The sequence below is a fragment of the Lynx rufus genome, unplaced genomic scaffold (genome assembly GCF_022079265.1).
Source record: "Lynx rufus isolate CCGP_SWC_20201006 ecotype Redwood Valley unplaced genomic scaffold, mLynRuf1.p SCAF_5, whole genome shotgun sequence".
NCBI lineage: Eukaryota > Metazoa > Chordata > Mammalia > Carnivora > Felidae > Lynx > Lynx rufus.
In genome coordinates, this window is record NW_025814867.1 from 146,353,956 (window position 1) to 146,379,014 (window position 25,059).

Here is a 25,059-nt window from a genome sequence, read left to right on the forward strand (position 1 = left end):
ATGGCTCCATAAAAAAACTGCTTCTGCATGAAATGGATATCGTTGGCTCTGCTTCGAGTTAGCCTTTCTTACGGGGGAAGTTACAAATGAAATTTGCACAGCCAGCGCTCATAACTGTCGAAGCTGAGTGACGGGCCAATGGGGGTCCTGTCTTGGTAGCTTTGCATACAGTTGGGATTTTACTTAACTTGATGTTAACAAACCCTAAGAGAAACAGCGCTGGCATGTCACAGGATGTACAGTGTGCCAAAGTAGAGGGTGCAAACAGAACCCGCAAAGGAGCAAGCACAACGGCACCCATAGCTGCCGGAGCGTTCCCCAACAGCTCTGCCCTGGGGCCCCCCCCTGCACCTCAGGGGGCAGCAGCCTCCGGTTCTGGGGGAAGTGGAGGATGGTCTTCATCATCCGGTCCCGATCCAGCAGGCGGAGGATGTCCCCGACGCTCGGCTGCTGCCACAGCGACTTGCCCAGACTCCGGCACGTCTTGTGATGCTCCACAGCCACTGGGCCCCACAGCAGCACTCTGGAGCGGCACAAGGGAGAGCACACTGGTCACAGGGCCCCACGGGAGCAGAATCGATGCTGATGACAATGACTGTCATGGGTAGGTTGGTCGAGCAGCCAGCACACTCCAGGCATTGTCCGGAGCATGTATCATTTCATTTCCATCATGACACAGGGGGAAGAGGGGTGGTGGAGATGCCAGCAATGAAGAGGGTGTGTGTGTGGGGGGGGGGGGGGGGGACAATGACACCTGTATGGAGCTTATGATGTGCCACTTACTCTAAACCCCCCACACCCATTAATTCGCTTATCTGTGTAACAACCCCATAAGGTAGGTACTGTTGCTACTCCCATTTTGCAAACGGGGGAAGAGACACCAAGAGGGATAAGAAAGTTGCTCAGCTAGTCGATTGCCCAGCGGGTTAGTGGCATAGCTGGAAGGCAAAACTGGGGGGGGGGGGGGTCTGGCTCGAGTCCATCCTGGGTCACAGCAGCAGAATCCTGGCTGCCTGATGACGCTTTACCGATTCAAACCCTCTCCTGTTCACAGGTGGCCACGAGTAGAGCAGGTCTGCACGAACAGCCTTCTGGCCGTCCCTGCCTCGAGTCTTTTATATAAACACCTCGACCTTTTATGACACCAACACCCATTACAGCTGCCCCCAAGAAACCACCTTGCCTTCCTCCTCCCTCCCTCCCCACTACCTCCTCCCTACCTCCCCACTGCTAGAGGATGCTCCCTGAAAGCCCAGCTCAGAGGAGGGCCATGTCTCTGTCCCAAAATGTCTATCAGCTATCTCGTTGCCTGGATGGAAATGATATTATTTCAGTCTGATATTTAAAACCCTTACCAACCAGCCTGCCTAGCTTTCCCACCACCTTGTCCCTACACATATCCCGTGATGCACAGAAGCTGACCTCCTCACCGTGCCCAGAAATGTATGACTTTCCCGACTCACAGCCACTGAGACACTGTTCCCTCCACATAGTGTCCCCAGGCTCCGCCACCAACTTCAGCTCCATCAAATCCCTCCAATGCCAACCCTGTCACGAAGCATTCCCTGGTTCCCCTAGGGAGAGGGTGCCCTCACGTGCCATAACCGCCGGCCTTCACCACCAAAGGCCAATCAAAAGGAGTTACACTTACAACAATCTGACCCCCTCAACAGACAGCAAGACTGTGTCTTATTCCTCTAGGTATTCTCAACAGCGCTGACCCAGCACCAAGCCCCGGCAAGGGCTCAATGAACCTATCTTTGAATTCTCGATACACGCTCATTTCTGTGCAGATCAACGACAGTCATTCAAGTTAAAAAATAAATAGTCTGGGGCGCCTGGGTGGCGCAGTCGGTTAAGCGTCCGACTTCAGCCACGTCACGATCTCGCGGTCCGTGAGTTCGAGCCCCGGGTCGGGCTCTGGGCTGATGGCTCAGAGCCTGGAGCCTGTTTCCGATTCTGTGTCTCCCTCTCTCTCTGCCCCTCCTCCGTTCACGCTCTGTCTCTCTCTGTCCCCAAAATAAATTAAAAAAAAAAAAAATAGTCTGGGGCACCTGGGTGACTTGGTTGGTTGAGTTTATTTTGGCTCAGGACTCGTTCTCATGGTCCCTCGTGAGTTTGAGCCCCAAGTCGGGCTCTGCAGTGACAGTGTGGAGCCTGCTTGGGATTCTCTCTCTCCCTCTGCCTCTCCCCTGTTCATGCTCTTTGTCTCTCTCTCAAAATATAAACAAACATTTAACACATGAATAAATAACCTTCTTTGCGAGGCTGTTCCCTGGTGAGTAAACAGGCAAGCAGCTAACAGACTGGATACGCACGTCGAACGGGCACCATTTACTGGCATGAGATCCGTCCGCTGAACATCCGCAGGGCTCCTATGTGGCTCCCTAGCTCGGGCCTGCTCCTCCAGGGATGGATGTGACATTCACGTTGGCTCTGAGGAGACTCTTCTGTCACTTCGCCGCACAGAGTCGTGTGAGCACCACCTCCCCTCTCCTGGGCTGAGAGCCGGCTGCTCCCATAACCCGCTCTGACCCGCCCTCCTTGGGCAGCCCATTCAACTTCCTTCACTCTCGCAGACAGAAGGTGTTCTGAGGCCCAAGTGAGACTAAAACGGCTCTTTCTTCCCTTTGCTCTCCTCTCCCTTACGTACACGAGGACCATTTATTTATTCCAGAAAGGGTACAGCTGACGCGGCACCAATTCCAAAGCAGTAGGTGAGGCCAGTTCATTAGGGGAAGGAAAAGAATGTTTATTCATGACCTGGGCATTCTTAAGAGATAGAAACGTTTTTTTCTGTTTTTGTTTTTCCTCCTGTGGGGGCTGGGTGGCTTCTCAGCTAATACTGCTTTTATCTTTAAATCACAAAGCGGGGGGGGGGGGGGGGGGGGGGGGCAACGGGGGAGGGCACCTGGGTGGCTCAATCAGTTGAGTCTAACTTTGGCTCAGGTCATGATCTTGAGGTTCATGGGTTCGAGCCCTGTGTCAGGCTTTGTGCTGACAGCTCAGAGCGTGGAGGCTGCTTCGGATTTTGTGTCTCCCCCTCTCTCTGCCCCTCCCCTGCTCGCCCTCTATCTCCCTCTGTCTTTCAAAAGAGAATAAAAATATATATATATATAAAGTATGCCATGGAATACTTTAAAAAAAAGTACTCCACCATGAAAATTATCTTTTTCTCCCCTCCGCAGAGTTCCTCCCGAAGTATTTATCTTGGCCCAGTTCACTCACTTCCTGCCTTAAAACACCAGGCTCTTCTTCATGTACGTACTGGGCAGATGTTAGGGAGCGGGCCCTAAATGGTAAGGAGAAAAGACTATGCGAGGGCAGCACAGAGAAGCTAAGATGCTTTCCACGAGCAGCTCATTGGACAAAAGTCCCCTGTTAACCTTGACCCTGGGGGGGGGGGGCATGGCCCTCAGGGGAAGGCATCAATCTTGGCCCCTCAGGCCAAAGCTGTGCTGCCCAAGGACGCAGCCCCTGGGGACTCGGGAGGGACAGACAGAGAGGCAGACACAGAACGAGACAAACACACAGGGACAGAGACAAGTCCAGACAGGGAGAGTGGATTAACATCCAGTCAGCCCCTCACTCCTCTCCCCAGCAGCACCTTGTCAAAGTCACTCCCATCTGAAGTAAAGCGTGAGAAAAATCAGCCAAACTAGACACTCCAGCTCGAAGTGAGTTTGGGGGCAGGTCTGTGACAGTCAGGAGGGTGACCCCGCCAATGCAGCCCTGCCAACAGGCGAACCTTGGAGCATGAGGCCGAGTTTTCATGAGAACCAGAGCGTGTTAGGGGAGCCCCATCCATCCCACCCTTCCCCCGAGAATCAAAAACGTATGAGGGGTGCCTGGGTGGCTCAGTCGGATGAGCATCCAACTTCAGCTTAGGTCATGAGCTCACGGTTCATGGGTTCGAGCCCCACGTCGGGCTCTGTGCTGACAGCTCAGAGCCCGGAGCCTGCTTCGGATTCCGTGTCCCCCTCTCTCTCCGCCCCACCCCTGCTTGTGCTGGGTCTCTCTCTGTCCTTCAAAAAATATGAATAAACATAAAAAAAAAATTAAAAAACAAAACAAAACACATGAGAGAAGATCCGGGGAGCCTGCTGTGCACAACGAGCCCCAGTTTTGGGATGGCCCCTTCAAAGCCTGCTGCTCACACCCCCAGGCCCAATGCTCACCTGAAGTTCACAAGGCTGAGGTCGTTCTGTTCATACGCCCGGAGGAGAAGCAGAATCTTCTGGTCTAGAAGTCAAATCAAAGTCCATTTAGAAAACTGAAACCCGGGGCGCCTGGGTGGCGCAGTCGGTTAAGCGTCCGACTTCAGCCAGGTCACGATCTCGCGGTCCGTGAGTTCGAGCCCCGCGTCGGGCTCTGGGCTGATGGCTCAGAGCCTGGAGCCTGTTTCCGATTCTGTGTCTCCCTCTCTCTCTGCCCCTCCCGCATTCATGCTCTGTCTCTCTCTGTCCCGAAAATAAATAAACGTTGAAAAAAAAAAAAAATTAAAAAAAAAAAGAAAACTGAAACCCTCACATGCTCCTTCCACTTTAGAACACCGCCTGGTCCCCACGCACTCCCTGCTCATATGGCCTGGTGCCCTTATTCTCCCTGGTTATACCACCTGTCCTGTCCCCTCACACTCCCTGGTCACATGGCCTGGTCCCCACACACTCTGGTCACACCACCTGGTCCCCTCTCACTCCCTGGTCATTCCACCTGGTCTCCTCACAATCCCTGGTCACCTCACACTCCTTGTCACATGACCCAGTCCCCACACACTCCCTGGTCATATCGCCTGCCTGGTCCCCTCACACACTCCCTACCTGGTCCCACACACCGCACGATCATATCGCCCGGTCCCCACACACTCTCTGGCCATACCACCCGCTCCTCACACCCTTACCCAGGACACTGAGAGTGGCGCCATAGGCCCCAAGGAGCACTGAAAAGTGACTGCTTTCACAGACAGAGGGACACAGCTTTACCACCACTGACATCAGATCCACCAGCGCTTCTGGAAGAAAAGAACACTGAAATGCACAACAGTGCGGGGGGATGTGCACACAGAATAAAAGCAGAGGAGGAAGCATTTCAGGGAACACTTAAGTGATTCAAATATCCTTCTCTGAACAATACTGGTCTTTGGACTGTGCCTCGATCATCTTTTGCTTTTTTTTAAGACAAAAAAACACGTCTTCACAATGGTCTCTCTTCCCAGGTCTTTGACAAGCCGCCATCACCCTCTTCACTCCCCATCCCACCAAAGATTTTAAAACCTAAGCACTTTCCTCCATGGTTACATTAGCAAAATCTCTAACACATCCCTACTCCTGCCTAACTAAAGGGTGGGGCCTTTCTGCTTTTCCTACTACCCACACCAGTAACCTGGGTGATGGTTTCGTCAGCTTAGCAGTTTATTACAGACCGACCCCACGGTGATTTCTCCCGGTTGGGCATGTTGTCTCTAAGCAGAGCGTGGCTTCAAGAGGACAGAACCCTTCAGACCATCTCGTCTGACCTCTCCCACAACCTACACGAAACTCAGGGTCACAGGGGCTAAAATAAATGCCACTGAACTAGGGGCAAAGCTTCAGAACCTGGGCTTTCAGAGACCTTCCTGGCAGGGAACTGTTAACAGGGACGTTCGAACCCTTCACCCTCAATGAAAGTTTCAATCTTTTCATGAAAGCATCTCATACAAGCAAACAATTCCTCCCAGGGCAGACACCCATCTAACTTCCCCTACTTCCCAGATTATAACATGGGCCTGCGATACGGCAGTAAGACCTTAAACGTGACTTCTGTAATAACAGACTGAAGAAAGGTCTGTGCTTGCTGCTTGACCCGAAGTCAGAGGGAACACTGCTTCAGCTTGGATTTGATAGAAACAAAATAGCCTAATGCCATTTTGGTAATGCTCCTCAGCTCCGGAAACACACAGGTGCTAAACTCTGGTGCACAGCGAGCTCCATGAAATTAGGAAATAAAATCTATGTGAGATGAGAGGGTGGGGTGAGGGGTCACCTTTTACTTGACTGTCTGGGTTTTCCTCTTCTTCAGACTTGAGTAGAGTCGGCAAAAACAGAGAATGCTGCGTGAGCATCATGTGGATCGCTGGAAGCTGGGTGAGCTGCGTGCACACGGAGTTTTCCGGAAGGTACAGGCGTTGTATGGCAGCATGGAGGGCCTTTAAAAACATGTGGTCCTGATACCGAAATCTAGGAGGCAAGAATCAAAGCGGGAAAAAGCTTCATAAAGGGGAGTTTCATTTCACAAGAGACAAGAAAAAACTTTTGATGTTTTATTAAGAAACATCTCTAGGGGCGCCTGGGTAGCTCAGTCGGTTAAGCATCCCACTTCGGCTCAGGTCATGATCTCACAGTTTGTGGCTTTGAGCCCCACGTCGGGCTCTGTGCTGACAGCTCAGAGCCTGGAGCCTGCTTGTCATTCCGTGTCTCCCTCTCTCTCTGCCCCTCCCCTTCTCCTGCTCTGTCTCTCTCTCAAAAATGAATAAACGTTAAAACATTTTTTTAAAAATCTCTAACACACCACAAAGATGAGAAGTCTACGGTGGCACATCCATATCCCCATCTCGATTCTACTGCTGTCGCTCCATTACACTTGCTTTATCACCCCCCCCCCAGCCACCCACCCATCACAGGGGGTACTTCTGAATCAGGGCTGGGGTGCATTTATTTTCCTGATAGCACAAACACCACACGAACTTCCTGTTTAGTTCAAAAGTCAGGAGACCCAGGAACAGCCAACCCTGAATAGAGATGATGCTCGCTGCCCAGCCCACCTTGCCAGGTCAGCCTCCCCCTGTTCCTTCCATCCTTCCAGCTACTCAATATGCCCGTCCAGTGGCTCAGACCCCCTCTCTGTTTTAAATCCCTCAGAACCCCCTGAAGGAGGGGGGGTTTAAATCCCTCAGAACCCCTGCTCTAAAAAAGGGCAGCTTTTTAGTCATATGTGAATGATGTTGAGAATCACTTAGCATATAGTGGGCATTCTAGAAATACAAATTAACTGAAGACTGAACAAAATGTCACCATGTCGTGATGGTAATCCATGGCTGTCATTAACCTGTAACCCACCTTCACATCTTTCTCTCCTCTCAGGTATTGTATTTTCCTCTGCTCCAAGTTGGTGAATAACCAGGGAAATGAAAATTACAGGTACGACAAAACACCGTTTCATGGTCATCCGCTTGTTAAAAACTAGAGTCTGACCATATCAAGTGCTAGTGAGGATGTGAGGAAACACCACGCTAGGGTGGCTCAGAAACTTTGGAGAGCACGTTAAAATTCTGGTGAAACTGAAGCTATGCCCACACTAACAGACAGCGAGTGCCCCACCCTGAGACAAGCCAGCACAGGGCGCTAAGAAAGGCATCCTTCGGGGCAGGAACGGGAGGGAGAGAGGGAGGAAGAGGTCCGCCAGCAGGGGACTGGCTACATCGACTGTGGTGTGGTCTGAAGACAGAATTCTGTACCCCACCTCGCAGTATAAGCAAATGGGCTTAGGACTCTGTGTAGCAGCAAGGGTAACTCAAAAACACTCGTGTGCCACAAAGACAAAGGACACACAACGTGGACGTGTACAGAACGCTAAGCAAACTAAGTAATACCATTACTGTTTAGAGACCTGCCGGCGTGCAACCAAAGTACCAAAACCGTCACGGCCGTGACAGAGCCTGACCTCAGAAGTACGCTCTCGGGGGAGGGAAGAGAATAAATCGGGACAAATACAGGAAGTGGTCGGTACTTATTAAATCCGGGTGCTGCTGTGTTATCCTCTGCACACTTCTGGTTTCTAAAAAAACATTTCATTAAAAAAAAAATTTTTTTTAACGTTTACTTTATTTTAGAGAGGAAGACAAAGCACCAGCGGGAGTGAGGCACAGAGAGAGAGGATGACACAGAATCTGAAGCAGGCTCCGGGCTCTGAGCTGTCAGCACAGAGCCCGACGTGGGGCTCGAACTCACGAACTGGACCGTGAGATCGTGACCTGAGCCAAAGTCTGACGCTTGACCGGCTGAGCCACCCAGGTGCCCTGAGGATTTCATTTGTTCACGGCCGCTTCTCTCATCATCTACAAAAGCAGACTCCACGTCAACGGGCAAAGCATTCAGCCTCTCCACAGTACACCTCGTTATCTCTGCCAACAGAACAGGGCCTGTTCCATCACAGACACGGTGCCAACAAGCTCCCAGGCTGGCCCTGCGGCGTGCACTCACACCCTTACCGGATCGCACCGAGAAAATGAAATCGTCTTACTTGAGTCCAGTCTTCACAAATTTCTGCCAATCTCCAGGATCCACTTCATTAAGGAAATTCTGTGAATAAAACAAGCAAGAGATATACAGGGGAGACTGTCCTTTCGCTTTTGTTTATATATATATTTTTTAAGTTTATTTTGAAAGAGGGAGAGAGAGCACGCATGTGCAAGTGCACACACGTATGAAAGCGAGGGTGGGGGGGGGCAGAGAGAGAGAGAGAGAGAGCGCGCGAGAGAATCCCAAGCAGGCTCCGTGTTGTCAGTGCAAAGCCCGACGCAGGGCTTGAACTCACGACGAGATCATGACATGAGCTGAAACAACAGTCAGACGCTTAACTGACTGAGCCACCCAGGCGCCCCTTCAATTAACTTAAAATAAAGAATACGGAACTTAAATTAGAGTCATTCGGCAAATACGGAATACACCCAAGCAATCTACAAAAGCATGTGGTTGCTTCTGACTTTAATTTTTTTAATTGTTTTATTATTTCTGCTAGCAGTTCTGTCAAGAGCTACTTGTCTACGATCATGAAAGGAGTAGAAAAAAATTTCTTAACAGTCGTGTTATTTTTCCCTTTGTCCTCCATTTCAGAAGGTACTAGATGACGGCACCACACACAGGTCCGGCCACACATGGCTCCTTAAACACAGGACAGCACGTATCTGCAGGGGAGACCTTTGTACCGCTAGTCGAGCCAATGCAGGTCCGCAGTCACTGACGTAGAGAACATCTCCAAATACGGCACAGTGTTAAATCAGAGGGGTGCATGCTCTCGAGGGAAGGAACTTTCTGGGACGATGAAAATCTTCGGCAGGAGTGTGGGCACAATCGTAGGTACGTTTGTCAACATTAAACTCTACTTAAGAGCCTGTATTTCCCAACATGAAAATTATTCCTCAGTTAAAAAAAAACAAAAACAAAAAGGGCTGGTCTGGGTGGCTCACTCGGTTAAGCACCCACTTTTGGCTCAGGTCATGATCTCACGGTTCACGAGAGCCCACATCTGGCTCTGTACTGACAGCTCGGAGCCTGGAGCCTGCTTTGGATTCTGTGTCTCCCTCTCTCTCTGCCCGTCCCCAGCTCGCACTCTCTCAAAAACAAAGAAACGTTAAAAAAAAATTGTTTTTTAAAAGGGGGGGCTGGTGAGGCGTGCTGACAGTGGGGCAGACTGTGTGTGCCTAGGGGCAGGGAACACAGGGGAACTCTGTACTGGCTGCTTAACACTGCTGTGAACCTAAAACCATTCTAAAAATGTTACATCTATTAAAGAGGGAAAAAGAAGAGAGAAAGAAAGGTGGGGGAGGAAGAAGGCATGCCTGAAGAACGCAAATCTTCATCGGCTATCAAGCCGGCCTGCTGGGTGGGGGGCTGACCATGGGGCCGCACAGGAGGGTCCACTGTCACCTGTGGTGGGGGAGCCCTGCACCCTCCTCTACGCTCAGCTCTCTCTAGATATCAGGGATGTCCCTTCCTCCCTCCTTGCACTGCCATATTTGGGCTCCTGTGAGCCTCGAATGCATAAACCTGTAACAATGAATTAAGACTGAAACACAGGTTGCAAGATCTCTTAATACAACACAAGCACACTGCTTCATCTATGACCTATAAACATTTATCACACAACTGTCACTTGGGGTTATTTTCCTGAGGATTACTTTTTAAATTTTGGGTGCAGGGTTTTTAACACTAGTCACAGACTCTAGGAGTTTTAACACAATTTGACATCATGCATTGAGAAATAATGCCTTCGCTTCAGGATATTATTTCTGTACCAAAAAATAATTTTTTTTTAAAAAGTACACTTCAGGGGTGCCTGGGTGGCGCAGTCGGTTAAGCGTCCGACTTCAGCCAGGTCACGATCTCGCGGTCCGTGAGTTCGAGCCCCGCGTCAGGCTCTGGGCTGATGGCTCAGAGCCTGGAGCCTGTTTCCGATTCTGTGTCTCCCTCTCTCTGCCCCTCCCCCGTTCATGCTCTGTCTCTCTCTCTCTGTCCCAAAAATAAATAAATGTTGAAAAAAAAAAAAATTAAAAAAAAAAAAAAGTACACTTCAACAGGAGGGAATAATGGCCAAAAATAAGAGCTGAATATTTCCAAATTTTATGATAGCCCTGGGCTCACAGAGCCAAGAAGCTCCATGAACCTCAAGCATAAAAATCTTAAAGAAAACTACACTAAGGTACACCATGATCAAATTGCTTTAAAAAAAAAAAATCCTAATAAAAAAAAATCCTAAGGGGGAGGAAACAAAGATAAGAATGACAGATTTCTTATCAAAACCTATGCATACCAGAAAACACTAAAGCCACTCTTTCAAAAAGCCTAAAAAATATATAAAATCTAGATTTTTATGCCCACTGAAATTCTTCCCAACTCATTCTGAGAGCTGTGTTACCTGTTCCTAAAACCAAAGAAAGACACTGCTAGAAGATAAAATCACAAATACTCAACATGCACGAAAAAATTGTTAATAAAACATTAGTATGTCAAATCCAATAATATGGAAAAGCCATAATACGTTATAACCATATACATATACCCTGGTAAAGTTGGGTTAATGACTGAAATCAATTTATGAAAGTCATCTTAACAGAGTAAACGAAAAATAAGACCACACGACCAACTCAGTAGAAGCAAAAAAGTGCCTGAAAAGATCCAACATCCGTGGCTGGTACAAGGAGGCCCACCGTTTCAGGGCTGCCTGTCACCTGCCGCTCTGCCTCCCAGACACGGCCCGGCCCGGCTCGTCTCCCTCTACTTTCCATTCAAGCCACCTAGCCTGGGGTCCGTCTGTCCACCTTGGTCTATTTGACTCCTTCCCTTAAAAACGTAGCCAGGGTCCCTAAGAAGAGGAAAGACGCCTACCAACAGCTCACTAAATCTCAGCAGCATCTGCCTCTCCCGATCCTGGGTGCCGTCCTGGCCTTGCTGGTCGCCACTGAAAGACACGACCAGCCATTTTACACAGGACGCCAACAGAGTCCTTCTCCAGGCACGCAGCTCTTCTGCCGACCCGTCCAGGACTGCAGACACAGAGTCGGCCACGCTCCAGCTGCAGCAGACAAAAGGCACAAAGTCAGAGGGATGGCCTAAATCCCTCCAGCTTAAGTGTTACCACCATTACACTGGGCACCTGGGACTGGCGCCCCGAGTCCCCTGCCCCTACAACACCCGAAGACAGGAATCACAGGCCACCCCTGCCTCCTTGCTCCGGCGTCACAGAGGTACCAGCATTTTTACAATTAGGCGAAACGATATTAGTGCACCAGAAAAAAAGATAACATTGTCCGGGCTTCGCCTAAATGAGACTATCTCCAAGTCAGCACTACTGACATCCTGAGCAGATTATTCTTTCTCGTAGGGGAGAAGACGGGACCGTCCTATGCGTAAGGTATTTAGCAATACCCCTGGCCTCCACCCTCTAGATGCCGGAAGCAACTACCCCTCACTCACATCACGATGATAAAAAAATGTCAGATGTTGGCAACGGTCCTCTGGAGGTGGCAAAATCAGCCCTAGATAAGAACCGCCGCTCTCAGGGAATCAGAACCAACCATCCACTTATGGAGATGCGCTCGCTCCAGGCAGGATGGCTGGAGGCAGACTTCCTGTAGGAAGTGCCTTCTCCCCGAACGAGCAGGGAAGCAATTTCTCACTAGTTTATGTAAAAACTACAGGGAAAAGTGAAGCGGGAAGAGGAACGGCCGTCAGACAATCTAAGCCTTCATACCTCTCGTGCCTGCCTGGGGTCTGAAGCAGGCTAGGCAAACGGTCCATGAGGATACCAAGGTCCTTGGCTCTTGCAAACGGGACCAGCTGGGCCAGGACCTCGTGATGCAGCCCAGACCCTGGAGGCCCATCCGCACTGAGAAGCCTGGTCTGTAGCTGCCTCCACAGAGCTTTCCTCAAGACGGGAATGACAGCAGAGGACACTAGGCAGAGACAAAAAGGACAGTCACACACCACGCTGTGCTGGAGTTAGCGTGCAGCAGCTCACAGAGCCCGTGGCTAACCCTGAGGCATCTTGTGACGGGGAGAGGTCACGCTCGCACCTTGATGTTGGCCAGGGCGGGAGTGCTGATGCCGTGCAAAGTGGCAAACACAAGGGCCGGCAGGTTAGACGCTGACCAGCACAACACACGGGTCACCTGGTCAGTCGACGCTCTGACGCTAGGTCCCGAGCACAGCACCTGGCTCGATGCTGGTAACGAGCGCGTGAGTACCAAAGCCCTGAACTCGCTCGGGGTTCGTGCCTCAAGGACACGGGAGCTGGAGAGGCACGTGAGCAGCAGTGCACCAAGAACCGCTGACTCGCCTGAAACTCTACGGGTGGAGCGAAAAGGCTGAGCCCAAGCTGCCCAGACTCTGGGTAAACTCATGGATGCTTTGCGGGGGAGACAACGGGGTGGGACAAGGACGGCCATCCCGAACGCCTCCTCTGGCCCCGGTGCGGCTCCCTCCTTGACCCACCCCTGCCCCCTTCCTGTGGGGAGCTCAGGGTGGGCAGGAGCGTGGGGGCGGCACCTCAAGCCACAGGCCCAGACAGGGGAGGGGTGGCGAGTGAGAATCTCCCCGCTTTCTCAGTGTCCAGAGGCGGGTCAGTCAGCGGCTGAAGGAGCAACAGAACTACACCACAGCCTAAACGTGGACGTTCCAGGCGCAGCAACGGATCTGCTGCTCCCACCTCCCCATCCTCGGACTTAATGCCTCCAGCTGCCCGACGTCACCGGTTCCCGTACCTCCCGCCGGGCGTGTGAAGCGTCCCCGCGTCCTGCACCGGAGGTACATGTGGACGAGGGGGAGGAAGTCGTCGAGGCCTTCCTGGAGGCAGAGTCCCGAGCCGGGCCGCCCGCACCACAGCTCAAACCGCAGCAGGTGGGTGGAGCTCAGCCGCACGAGTAGGGCGGCGGTGCTGAGGGCCGCCTGCGTCCGCCGGGCCAGGCAGTAGTCCAGCACGTCGACCCCGACCACGGGGACCAGCACGGGCTCTCTCTGTAGAGTGTGGAGAAACACGGCGTCCAGCTCGTCCACGGCCAACGTGGGGAGCAAAGCCCCCAGGCCTTTCACAAACTCAGAGGCCCAAAGGAGCTCGCTGCTCTGCAGCTGATCCTGGGGGCTGCGGGTCAACAGCTGGACCAGCGTCTTGCCGAGAGCGTTCAGGTGTCTCTCCTTCCCGGGGGACTTCGGGGGTCCCGGGGCCACCAGCTGGGCCTCGGGCAGGCTCAGCAAAGCCAGGGTGACCTCACGGAGCTGGGCGCCCTCCATGTACGGATGCAGCTCCTGCAGGGCCTCCAGCTGCGGGAGGGTCTCTGCCTGAGACGTGGCCCGGCCCGCCCTCCTGTTCTGCAGCTCGTTCAACACGCTCCGGGTGATGGCCTCCGAGTACCCGGCCAGGAGGCCCAGCTGACGGATGCTCCGGAGGATCGGGGCGCTCGCCAGCAGCAGCTGCAGGACCCCCGCACTGAGCTGGGCCGCCAGGAGCTTCACGAGGATGGGGCTGAGGGCGTGCGGAGGGAGGGCCCGTCGCTCCAGGGCCAGGTACCAGCCCTCCAGCGTGGGATGTCTGAGGATGGCCACCAGCACCTCCTCCAGCGTCTGAAATACGGCAACAAGGCACAGACCTCACTCGCGGCCCAGGGCCAGCGGGGAGTAGGATGAAGGGCAGGGAGGAGCATTCCTAAGCCACCCCATCCCCCAGCCCGAGTTCTGATGCCCTTCTCGGGGGTGCCCTGCAGCACCCCAATCTGAGCCCATCACAGCTGTAACCCGACTACAGCACACCCCCTCCCCGGGGCGACTGTGACGGCTCAACCGTGACTCAGCGGGGGCCCCACCCACACCGGCACGTGTCTGAGGAGTTCAGCTTGAGTGAATTTACTGCACAGTGAAACTGCTCTCCGGTCCCTCTGGACAGCAGACGGGCTGTGTAGGAAAGCCGAAATGTGATGAAGGCCAGTCATCTGGACTCCGCTCAGCAGCCCTGCCCTCCAGCATCAATCTGACTGGGGGGACGTGGGGATCTCCCGTCAACCGGAGCAGCGTGATCACGGTTTGGGAGAGACCCCGCGCCCTGGAACAGTAGATGGGGACACAGCTGCAAGACCACGGTCTGGAACTAAAGGTCACGTTCCAGGAGGCTGAGCCTTGAGTGACCCCTGGGGAACTCGCTCAGACCCAGCACTGGGTTTAAACCACCGAGCACAAAGCAATGAGCAGCCTGGCCGGGTTAGGGAATGATCTTTGTAAGCAGCCTCGCGGAACAGGGTTCCTAGCCAACAAAGTCCCAACAACAGTCCCCGAGGATGGGAAGACGCTGTCCTTCCTCCTTCACTCGTCAAGGAAGGAAAGAGGAATCCATCACACCTTCCAACAGAGCTGCGCCCGTTAAAAACAGAAAAGTGTGGGGCGCCTGGGTGGCTCAGTCGGTTAAGCATCCGACTTCGGCTCAGGTCATGATCTCACGGTTCGTGAGTTCGAGCCCCGCGTCAGGCTCTGTACTGACAGCTCGGCCTGGAGCCTGTTTCAGGTTCTGTGTCTCCCTCTCTCTCTGACCCTCCCCCGTTCATGCTGTCTCTCCCTGTCTCAAAAATAAAATAAACGTTAAAAAAAAAAAACACAAAAAAAACAGAAAAGCGTGATTTCATGTTAGCACCGCCCTGCCCCTGTCAAACGGCTCATAGGTGGTCCTGCCGCCCCAGCCACCTCCCGGGAAGTCAACCTGGAGATCAAAGGGAGGAGGCCGTCTTTAGACCGTGAGATGAGGAACTTGTTTGCAGGTGAGATGCAGACTGAGAGAGAAGGGTTCACCCTGGCCCCAGCCCCACAGAGGCCGCACAAGGTTAACAGCAGGACAAAGGCCCCTTCTCTGAGCTGCAAGTTCCCAGCGTGTATTTGCTGGGACGAGCCACACCCACTGCCCAGCCTTTATTCGACACAGGCTGCAACTGTTCAAAAGAAAAACATTCCTCCTGGGTTTCTCAAGATGTTCTCGTCTCCCGGTGTAAGGAGAGGGGAAACAAGTTGCAGGGAGGGCGAGTGGGAGCAGGGAACCGACTGGAAAGAGAAACGCCCAATGGCACCAAGCTCATCTGTGGGTGTGAGGGTCACGGATGGCTTGCAGCGTCTCCTCTACGCTGCATTTCCTCGTTTACCTGCGATGAACACGTACTTGTCTAGGGCCAGAAGCAGAGGGAAAGCCAGGGTCCGAGACTCTACAGGAGAAGGCTAACAGGAAGGAGACCCACGGAAGGAGGGCAGCGGTACCTTGTCACTGGCCAGCTCCAGCGAGGCCACGGACTCCACGTCCAAAAAGAGGTCGGATTCGGCCTGGGCGGCCTCGCGTTTCTGCTGGTTCTGCGCGTCCAGCTGCGCACAGTGGACGACCAGGAGCCTGAGGAGGTCCAGGAGGAGCTGCAGGACGGGGGGCCCTGCGCTTCGGCCCAGCTGTGAGGATGAGAGCCACACACGAGAGCTCAGGCCAGGGAAGGGCTCCCAGTCACCGTGACAGTGACCGAGTCCCTCCGCGACCAGAAGGTGCCGTGTCCCCAGAAACAAGGACTGAGGAGGGAGGCAGGCCAGCGCGGCCGGTCCTTACAAAACCCCAACAACCTCAAGGTCCTTTCTCAGGAAGATGTGCGCCCTCAACCTTCATGAAGGAACCGGGTTTATTTTGACCAAGATGAGGAAAACGCAAGCTAAAACTCTGTAAACCACACTGGAGACAGAAAGCTCACCAACGAACTACGAAACTAACGCTTCTGAGAGAGGCAGCATCTGGCCACACCGGTCCAGTCTGCCGTGGGAGGGGCCCTGGCCCGACTGACAGCTGCCCCAGCAACAGAGGTCGGCCATGCTGTCTGCGCCTGCTGAAGGTCCAGAATCTGCAAGTGAGGCCCGCAGAAAACGGGTGCCGCAGCCGCCTCTGCACGTCTGCTCCGGGAGGGGGAGCAGCCCGGCACAGAGCGGCGGTGAACCAGCAGCTCAGGCTCCCAGCTGAGGGGAAGCGGCGGGGGCGGGGAGGAACCTCCGTGGCCCTGCGTGTGTCACATCACTAAGTCCCCTTGTGTGCAAGGGGGTGACAGCGAGACTCTATCGACACGGTCGCCGGGTCTGGACTCGAATGAGAGGCGGCCGCTCTGTAGGCAGAGACGTGGGAGCACGCAGGGGCTGTGGGCCCGGGGGTGAGCAGCGCTCACCTGGCCGAAGGTCTCCACGGTGCTCCTGATGTAGAGCAGCAGGTGCTTCGCCGAGCGCAGGACCTGGTGCATCGGGAGGTGCGGGAGGGCGGCCCGCAGCCGCGCCTGAACCTGCTCGTCCAGGAGCGCGCCCTCGCTCTCGTAGGCCGTCTGCAACAGGGCGGAGAAGGAGGAGGCCGGAGGACCCTGGGGGGCGAGACTGCCCGGCGTCTGAAAGGGCTTGGGAAGGCAGCAAAAGCCCGGACAGAAGGAAAGAAAAACCACCACAGATGAACAGGGTGCACAGTCTGCTAAAAAAGGTACAGGGTGGCGTTCACGACAAGGGGACGTTTCACAATTGTGTCCTCAAACTAAATAATATGTGACTGCCAGGCATTTTATTTAAGGAAGAAGTTAAGCCCAATGTTTTCAGTCACACATCCGTTCCCAGAGTGCGTGAACACGAAGGCACTGGATCAGGAAGGTGCTCGCACACCGAGAACAGACGCCGCAGGCTGGAGCCATGAGGGGCGCTCACTTGACTCTGAGGAGTCACTGTGACTAATCACTGCCAATCCTGTAAAGGAGCCAGCTCAGCAAGCTCTTTGCCTTCCAAAGGCCCTTGCCAGGAGCCCCGGTCGGACTATCTTGTTGGGAGAAAAACAAGACAGTGGACAGAATGAAAAGAAATTTCTGGAACTCTACCTCACACTGAAGTTGTTAATTTCTTCTACAATAACTGCCAAACTGCCTTCTTTACTGACCCCACGTGCCTTTTATTACCGTATCTCCACAAACACTCCACTTTCTAAAGCCAACAAAACCAGGTCGCAAGGCCTGGAGACACAGCAGGTCTCCAGGTGGGGTCCCTGGACCAATCAGCAGGGTCGCCAGGGACCGGGTGAGAAAGGCCAATCTCCAGGCCCGCTGCGGACACGCTTAGCCAAACCCACTCAGGGTGGGGCTCAGTGACTATATCTGAACAAGCCGCCAGGGGACTGACATCCCCTCCAGGGTGAGAAGCACCGCTGTGACCTACCCACCAGAGAGTGGACACCTTCCTTCGAGTACCCGTGAGACACAGCACCGACCTGCTAAGCTCTGAACAGCTACATCCAATTCTGAACCACAGCTGAGCCTGCAGGGGAAGGTAGCAGTGGCCGGGCAGGGCGTGGTGCTGGGGCGGACTGCTGGGGCGGACTGCCTGAGCCGAATCCTGACCACCCCCCCCTCCCCCACCACTGCTGCCTAGTGGTGGAATGGCTATGCCTCAGGTTCCCCATATGTGTAACGAGCACAGCAGGTCCTAACCTTCCTCCCAGAGGTGCCGTAAGGATTAAATGCCTTGAATTACACGTAGTACCCTTGGTACCAGGCCCTGACGAACGGGAAATGTGCCCTCAACAAAAGCCATCTGCCACAAGTTATCACAAGACAAAGAGGTCCCCAGCCGCCTGCTTTTTCACAAACAGCTAACACTTGTGAACGAATGCACAAAAGGCATACCACAAAGTTAACCTCTCCCACCCCCAGCCCCCAACATTTGTAAATACTCTGGTGCTGGGGCCAGATGAGCAGGACCCCGTTACAGGTATGTAGCCCCCACGCAAAGAACATTCTTTCTTTGCTTCCATTTTCCCAGTCTTCACAGACTGGAGACTGCCAGGGGCCACCAGCGGCCCCCTCGCACAGCGGAGCATGCGGAGCCCAGGGGCAGGCTGAGGCCCGCTAAAGGAGGCTAGGACCCAGGCACGCCACATCACTCGGTGAGGAGACCAGAAAAAGCAACCTCCCTCCCGCCCCAAAGCTGGCACGGCGACCAGGCAATCCCGCAGCCAGCGGAAACTGCAATTCTGCTGCACCACTGAGCCATCTGTGCCCCCGTCACACCAGCTAAGCAGCAGTGAGGCCACGGGGCTTCCTCTCCCGCCCGGGGAAAGCACGAGGCTAACAGGTTTCTCCCTGCAGGCCGCACAGCGGTAAGACTACGCCGTTGGGGCACAGCAGGTGCGGCCCACGGAAGCCGTTGTGGGGTTTTCCAGGGAAAGGCCGGGTCTCCACGGGGGCGGTCACGCCGTGGCTCACCAAGCCCTCGCGGACTGGCTCTGGGATCCAGCGGCTGTAGTACGTGTGGAACCGACAGAGCTGGTGGCAGCAGGGTGGCACCGGAGGCTCCAACTTGTCATAAGCCTGAAGCAGCAGACACAGAGCCAGCGGGTCCCTCTGGGTGTGGAGGAGGTCTGTCAGCACCGCCGTCATATAAGCCACGATGCTCTCTCCTGCAAAGAAATGAGACTTGTGTGGGTGGCCCGCCGAGACCCTTCCGTGACCCGTCGATATCACCAACTCCCACAGGTATTCAAGATCCAGAAAAACACGCACCAATTCCACAAGGGGTCACACAAACACACTGGAGGGCACATGCTATCACCGCTCGGCACACCAGGCTCCGTTTCACTAAACGTGTGACGCACAGTCAGGCTTCAGTTCCCAAGGCCTGGGAGTGGAGACCCAGGCCTAGAAGAAGTGACACAAAAGCCATCTGGGGCCAAACTTGCTTGGTGCTCACTAATCCAGCTCTTGGTCCTTGGCACATGGGCTTCCCCCTGTGGTCAGGGTGGGACCATGTGGCTGATTCAACCACTTCCAGGCCTGGCCAGAACAGCCTCTGCTTGACTGTGCGCTCGGTCTTCCTCTTCCACAGTGACCTTGGAAGCCGTATGTTGAGATGGTGCAGCTACAAGATGGGAGTGGCCTGGATCCCTGAGCTGCCTCCTTGAGGACAGTCACCCAAGAGAGCAACCACACCTGTACTGAACTATGACAAGGTCCAAAGAGAGACCTTCGCCCATTAAACCACTGTAAGTTGGGCCTTATTTGTTACCGCAGCAAAGCCTGAGCAACCCTGACTAATTACACCGTTGTGATCTATGAGTATTTCCTTGGCACTAAGTTGCAGTAACTTCCAACAAGTATGAAGGACTCACACCCTAGCATGGTGAGGGCAAGAATAAACTTTGAAGAGAAAACATCAGTGTTACAACAGGTGTCTGTGCAGCCATACAAAAAATGATTATGGACTTATCCCTTAAATAGCCAATTTCCCAGAAGTCCACTAGCCTCTAGATTCTTATCCCAACATGCTTAGCTCTAAAGGCCAGGTGGCTATCACTCAGTGGGTCTGAACCTTGCTACCTTGGGTTCTCAGCAATTATTCCCAGAGCCTCTGGAATCACACCTCCTACCCCACCAAGACCCAGCTGGATGCACCCAGAATATCCCAACTCTACACGGGTACCTGTTTCACTTTCCGTCCCAAGGAGCAACTTATTCCTGGCTTCCAGGGCCGCAGGGACCACCGCACTGAAGGGGAACGTGAGCAGGATCATGTCTTCGTTCAGTAAGAATCCAATTTCCTCATCTAAGCCTTCGCTGTCCTCCACCAGGACGTCCACCATGTCAAGAACATCTGAGACAGAAAAAGGACAGTCCAACTAAGGCCAGAGACACCGAAGGACCCCACTGCAAAGAGCTCCACAGGAAGGGATACATAAGGGAACGTCTGAGAAAAAAAGGAGGCATAAGAGCCAAACATCTCTGGGGGGAAAAGATTTAATATGAAGTTTGATTCTAAACACACAAGGACATCATCTATCAAATCTTAAGATCTCTGCCAGACGAAACACAGGATGTTTAGCTCGTGTGATAATAATCTGAAGTTTCCTCAAGTGACCCTAAGAAGCCCCAAAACCTTAACCTGGGTATTCAGGTGAACGAGTCAAAATCGGAGAAGCAAAATAGGGTCAGGGGCTGCAGCACAGACCAGAGCCCGGGTCTGGATTTCAAATCCTGAGTCTGCTATGTACTAGCTGTGTGAGCTTGAGTTAATTCCCTAATCTTTCTGGGCCTCGGCTGCATTATCACTGTATAAAATGAGAACGATTACATCTGCCGCTTAGGGTGGCTTATGTGGTTCCAGGAGTTAGATCTGTAAAGAGCTAGGATCAGCACCTGGCACAGAGTGAACACTACACAAACAAAAATAACCCAGCAAATAGGCTCTGTGCCTACTCCCCCTTGGATGAGCAAAGAAGGCAATTTTCATTTCCGGAGTAGGCTGATCTTTAACTCAAAGAAACGGACACCTGCACTTGGCGTAAGACATTAACGCAATTCTCATTTTCATCACTGATCTGCCACGGCGGCTGGAGCTTCAGAAGCCCGAGGAGCAAAGAGGCAGTGGCACCTACCATCGATGTGGGAGACCGGAATGCTGACATCATCAGCCTCCTGCTTCGTCCCCGCGGCCTGCAGTGTGCTGGCTTCCTGGACAAAGTCAGATGCTTTGTCTGTGTAGGAATAGGGATTCGCCACCAACGTCAGTAAAACCTGGGTGTTGAAGAGCCAAGCAGAAAACACTTAGGTGGTCACAAATGAAATGGAAAAAAAAAAAAAAAAAAGCCAAAAAAAAGTCACCAGTAATACAAAGGGAAGAGCTAAAATGTTAATAGTCCCCAATAAGAACAATTTTTCTGCAAAGTTTCTTTTTAACTTTTTGTTACAGAATTAACAAAAATTTCCTTTTGGTTTAAACCACTGCTTTGAATATTGCTCTAAGCACACTACTATTCTCTTGGTGCAAAAACAAATCCCCAAAAGGAAATTACACGGTACACAGTAATAGAGTCCCATTTTACAGATTCTAAAACTGAGCAGATTCTGACATCTCAGCAGGAATTAGGAAGGAAGCCAGAAACACAAGGCTTCTGGCACTGGCACCGGTGCACCAAAAATGCCTTTGTCACACTAAAGACCACATGGCACATTTACTAACAGGCTCCTTCACACTGGAAATAGGTGCTTACGCGTTCCAAAAACTGAATCACGGTTTCTCTCTTCTCTTCCACGGTGTCATGTAAGTGCTCCAGCCACAGCTCCAGCTCCTTCCAGGTGTGCTCAAACACCCCCGTGTCCCGAAGAATCTGTCGGGAAGCAGACCCGGGGCAGGGCGTCAGGACGGAGCCAGCGCCCCGTGGAGACAAAGCAGCACAGCACAGAGGGGGTCAAAGTCTCATCTGCAGTTTTACTCCAAAAGCCACTCTTTCACAACAGCGCTCCCAGACTTGAAGGAAACGAGGAAAAGAGACCATTCTGAGCTCTATTAAAGACCACATAATCCTTGGTCTTGCTGCTTACTCCTTTCCTTCAACTCCTAAACAATAAAAAGATTAAAAAAAAAAACCAAAACCCAGCTGCTGCTTCAGAGGCTGATTTTTACAGCTGGATTTTCACAACCAGGTAAACGAGCACGACTCGGCCCCTCACAGCCCCCAACCGTCAGCTTGCGTGACGTTCTCCAAGGTAACAAACCAGTCACGTCACGTCACCTCAGTGCGCCCCCCCGAGCCTCAGACCCGGGACAAGAAGCAGCGGTGTTTCTAAGAGAATGGAATGTGTTAAGAGGCAGGACCTTGAGCCAACACCATTAAATGATGTCCCCAAATGGCCTGGTGGCACAGACTCCCACGGCACGAGCCCCAACAGCGCACCAAAGAGTGACCCGACTGTGCCAAGCCCACCTACGTGCACTAAACGGCCACGAAATCAGGCCTGGGTCAAGTGCACGCCTACAGGGAAACGGCAGCTTGTAAAGGTCAAGGCTGAGATGTTCATGCTCTTCAAGCAGCTCAGGTGAGGAGGTTATATCAATGCTGCAAAGATAAAATCTCTGCACCCCCCCCCAAACAATGAACGTGCAGTCCGTTGCATCTGTAGCACCCAAGACATTTGCTGGGTGGCGGAAACGAGATTTCCTACGGTGACGTCCAGACCGGGGGACAGTAGCCCTATAGAGTGAGGATCGCGTGTGAGAAAGAGAAGCTAACAGCCCAACTCCCCGTTCCCTTCCAGCGACTGTGAGGATACCTGTGCTGCGGGTGACAAAGGAGGTCAGAAAGGCTGAGCCCCTGGAGAAGGCGGAGTCTGGACAGGTGCGGAAAGGCACCGCCCATTCAACAGTTCCCTGGAGGGCCGGAAACCGGACACGTTACTGAGCCTACCATGTGCCGGGCCTGATCTACTGCTTGATCTCACGTGCGCCCTCCTTTGCAACCCTACCGTTTCATCCTTCCCATTCACCTGGGAAAACAACGTTCAGAGAGGTTGGGTCATCTGCCTAATGCCATCCAGGAAGAAGTAGGACCGGGACTCAAATCCAGGAACAAGACTTCAGAGCCCATGTTCTCCACTTCACCGTGCTGCCTCGGGAACGTAGCTAAGTTTAGACATGATAAATTAAAACTGCCTTAAAACCTCCGAGCTTTAAATTTACAGAAGCCCTGACGCTTCCTGAATTCGACAGCTGTTTACTAAGCACCTTCTGTAATGAAGACTGTGAAAACGCTTCCCAGAACTAGGAATGGGTAGGGAACGTTCACCTTTGTGATCAGAAGTTTGGTGGATGACTTGAGCTGTAGATGGCTACTGGTCACGAACATTTTCATCAGCAAGTAAAACACAGATCGTTCTCCTCCAATAATTTCTGCCTCTGGGCCTTCCTGGAGTTTGAACAGTAACAGATGATAAACATTACACAGGTCATGGATACACACGGAGCCCAGTATGGCTCCAGGCCTCTTATCTCATTTTAACTACAACTCGGCAACACGGCTGGAATTTTACACGAGGAGGCTCAGAGGCCAGGTGCTCAACCAAAGCCCCAACAGCAGCTGGGTAATTGTATTTGCTGCATTTCAGCAAGATGCGGGTGCCGACAGAGTCGATCCCTTATACGTAATTTAGCTTCTCACAAAGGCTTGTGAGCTTTGAACATACGTCTAGAGTTCATGGAGCTCCAGATCCCCCCCCGCCCAAATGCCACTGAGGCTGTGTTTGGCTGGCGTCCCTGCAGCCCCTGGCAATGAGGGTGACCCTGAACATGGGAAGTGCTGGTGTTCATAAAGCCCAGCAGACTTCATCTTATAAGCAGAAGGTGGGGCACAGAATATAAATTAATATTTTTTATACCAGTTCTTTCAAAGTTCAGAGGCCTCCCTCTGTTCACTTCCCAAACGAATCACCAGGATCCCACCGGCCCTGTTCAGCTGCGGTAAAAAAACTCAGTGGCTCCCCGGGCCGGTCATCCCTCTGGGGTCTGTGGCAGTGGCCTCATGGTGGGTGCAGAGGTTGAGAGCAGGGCCGTGGGCAACACTGCCCACAGCCAACCCTGGACCCTCCAGTTACGGCCAGCACACTGCAAGGGTGTCCGTACTACTCTGTGCCCCGGCTGCCTCTTTAAGTGGTGGTAAAGGCATGGATGCACAGGGCACACGTGTCAACCCTCAACTGCGATGCAGCTGAACCTCAGGAGAGGACCTGGGGGAACATGCACAGATGCCAGTGCTCCCACATTCTCACGCTTTTCTGGAAATGTGCCATGTAAAAATACCTACATATGTTTCCATGCTACTGGTTCTATAAAATTTAAAAAAAAACTTTTTTTTTTAATTTTTTTTTTTAACGTTTATTTATTTTTGAGACAGAGAGAGATAGAGCATGAACAGGGGAGGGGCAGAGAGAGAGGGAGACACAGAATCCGAAACAGGCTCCAGGCTCTGAGCTGTCAGCACAGAGCCCGACGCGGGGCTCGAACTCACGGACCATGAGATCATGACCTGAGCCAAAGTCGGACGCTCAACCGACTGAGCCACCCAGGCGCCCCAAAAAAAACTTTTTTTTAATTTAGTTTCCAGAGAGAGAGAGAGAGAGAAGAAGAGAGAGAGAATGAGTGGGGGAAGGGCAGAGACAGAGAGGGAGACACAGAATCCGAAGCTGGCTCCAGGCTCTGAGCTGTCAGCACAGAGCCCCGTGTGGGGTTTGAACCCACAAACCGTGAGATCATAACCTGAGCCAAAGTCAGACACTTAACCGACTGAGCCACCCAGGCACTGTGGTTCCATAAAATTTTAAATAAGACCTAAATCGCTGAAAAAAAATCACCATCAGAGCTACTAAGAAACACACTTAGAAAACGCTTAATTCTGCCTGGTTATTTTTCCTCCTTGGATAGAAATGATAGAGCGTCCTGTGCCTAAACACACAGGTAAGTGTCTGCTGCAGCCTGGGTTGCCTTTATGAGTCAGCATTATATTCTCCAGAAGGTCCTAGAAGACACTGTGACAGGCAGAAAAAAATTCCAGCAATCTTTACTGGTTTTTGCACCAGCCTCGGTCCTCTCCCGGCTTGGTATCTATTTCCATCTCTGTCTTAAGTTCTTCCAGGAGGAGGACAAAGGAAGAGGAGTTATTTTGTGTTTCAAAACGTATCTATTTCCGAAAAGGTTTTAAAATGACAAACAAAATATAAAGTAATCAAGGTAAAACAAACAAAACAAAACCCCTCCCAATACCCACCAACAATCTTGTTTCAGTAAGGACACACTCAACATCCTATTTTGCAAAAGCAAACAGACTCACAGGCCTCCTGGTTCATGAATCGGAACCTGGCCTCTGCTCTAGATGCGTCCAAGAGGGGAACCGTGCATGTCTTCTGTATAACCAACTGTCGGGTTCTGATCCAGTTAGAAACTTCCAGGCCAAAACATGCCCAGG

General features: G+C 52.6%; 1 protein-coding gene across 2 annotated transcripts in view; it reads right to left on the reverse strand.

The window, feature by feature from the left end:
* Nucleotides 1–25,059, reverse strand: part of URB1 (URB1 ribosome biogenesis homolog) — a 73,623-nt gene that overhangs the window by 18,640 nt on the left and 29,924 nt on the right. For both annotated transcript variants that reach the window (XM_047099686.1, XM_047099685.1), the window contains exons 15-29: nt 22,888–23,007; nt 21,316–21,432; nt 20,701–20,839; nt 19,749–19,919; nt 18,536–18,729; nt 16,472–16,690; nt 15,540–15,719; nt 13,016–13,871; nt 12,007–12,208; nt 11,142–11,328; nt 8,278–8,336; nt 6,022–6,215; nt 4,901–5,011; nt 4,179–4,242; nt 352–523 (exon numbers count right to left, since the gene is read on the reverse strand). In XM_047099686.1, coding sequence (XP_046955642.1) covers nt 352–523; nt 4,179–4,242; nt 4,901–5,011; nt 6,022–6,215; nt 8,278–8,336; nt 11,142–11,328; nt 12,007–12,208; nt 13,016–13,871; nt 15,540–15,719; nt 16,472–16,690; nt 18,536–18,729; nt 19,749–19,919; nt 20,701–20,839; nt 21,316–21,432; nt 22,888–23,007 — 2,985 coding nt within the window. The remainder of the gene's footprint in view (nt 1–351; nt 524–4,178; nt 4,243–4,900; nt 5,012–6,021; nt 6,216–8,277; nt 8,337–11,141; nt 11,329–12,006; nt 12,209–13,015; nt 13,872–15,539; nt 15,720–16,471; nt 16,691–18,535; nt 18,730–19,748; nt 19,920–20,700; nt 20,840–21,315; nt 21,433–22,887; nt 23,008–25,059) is intronic.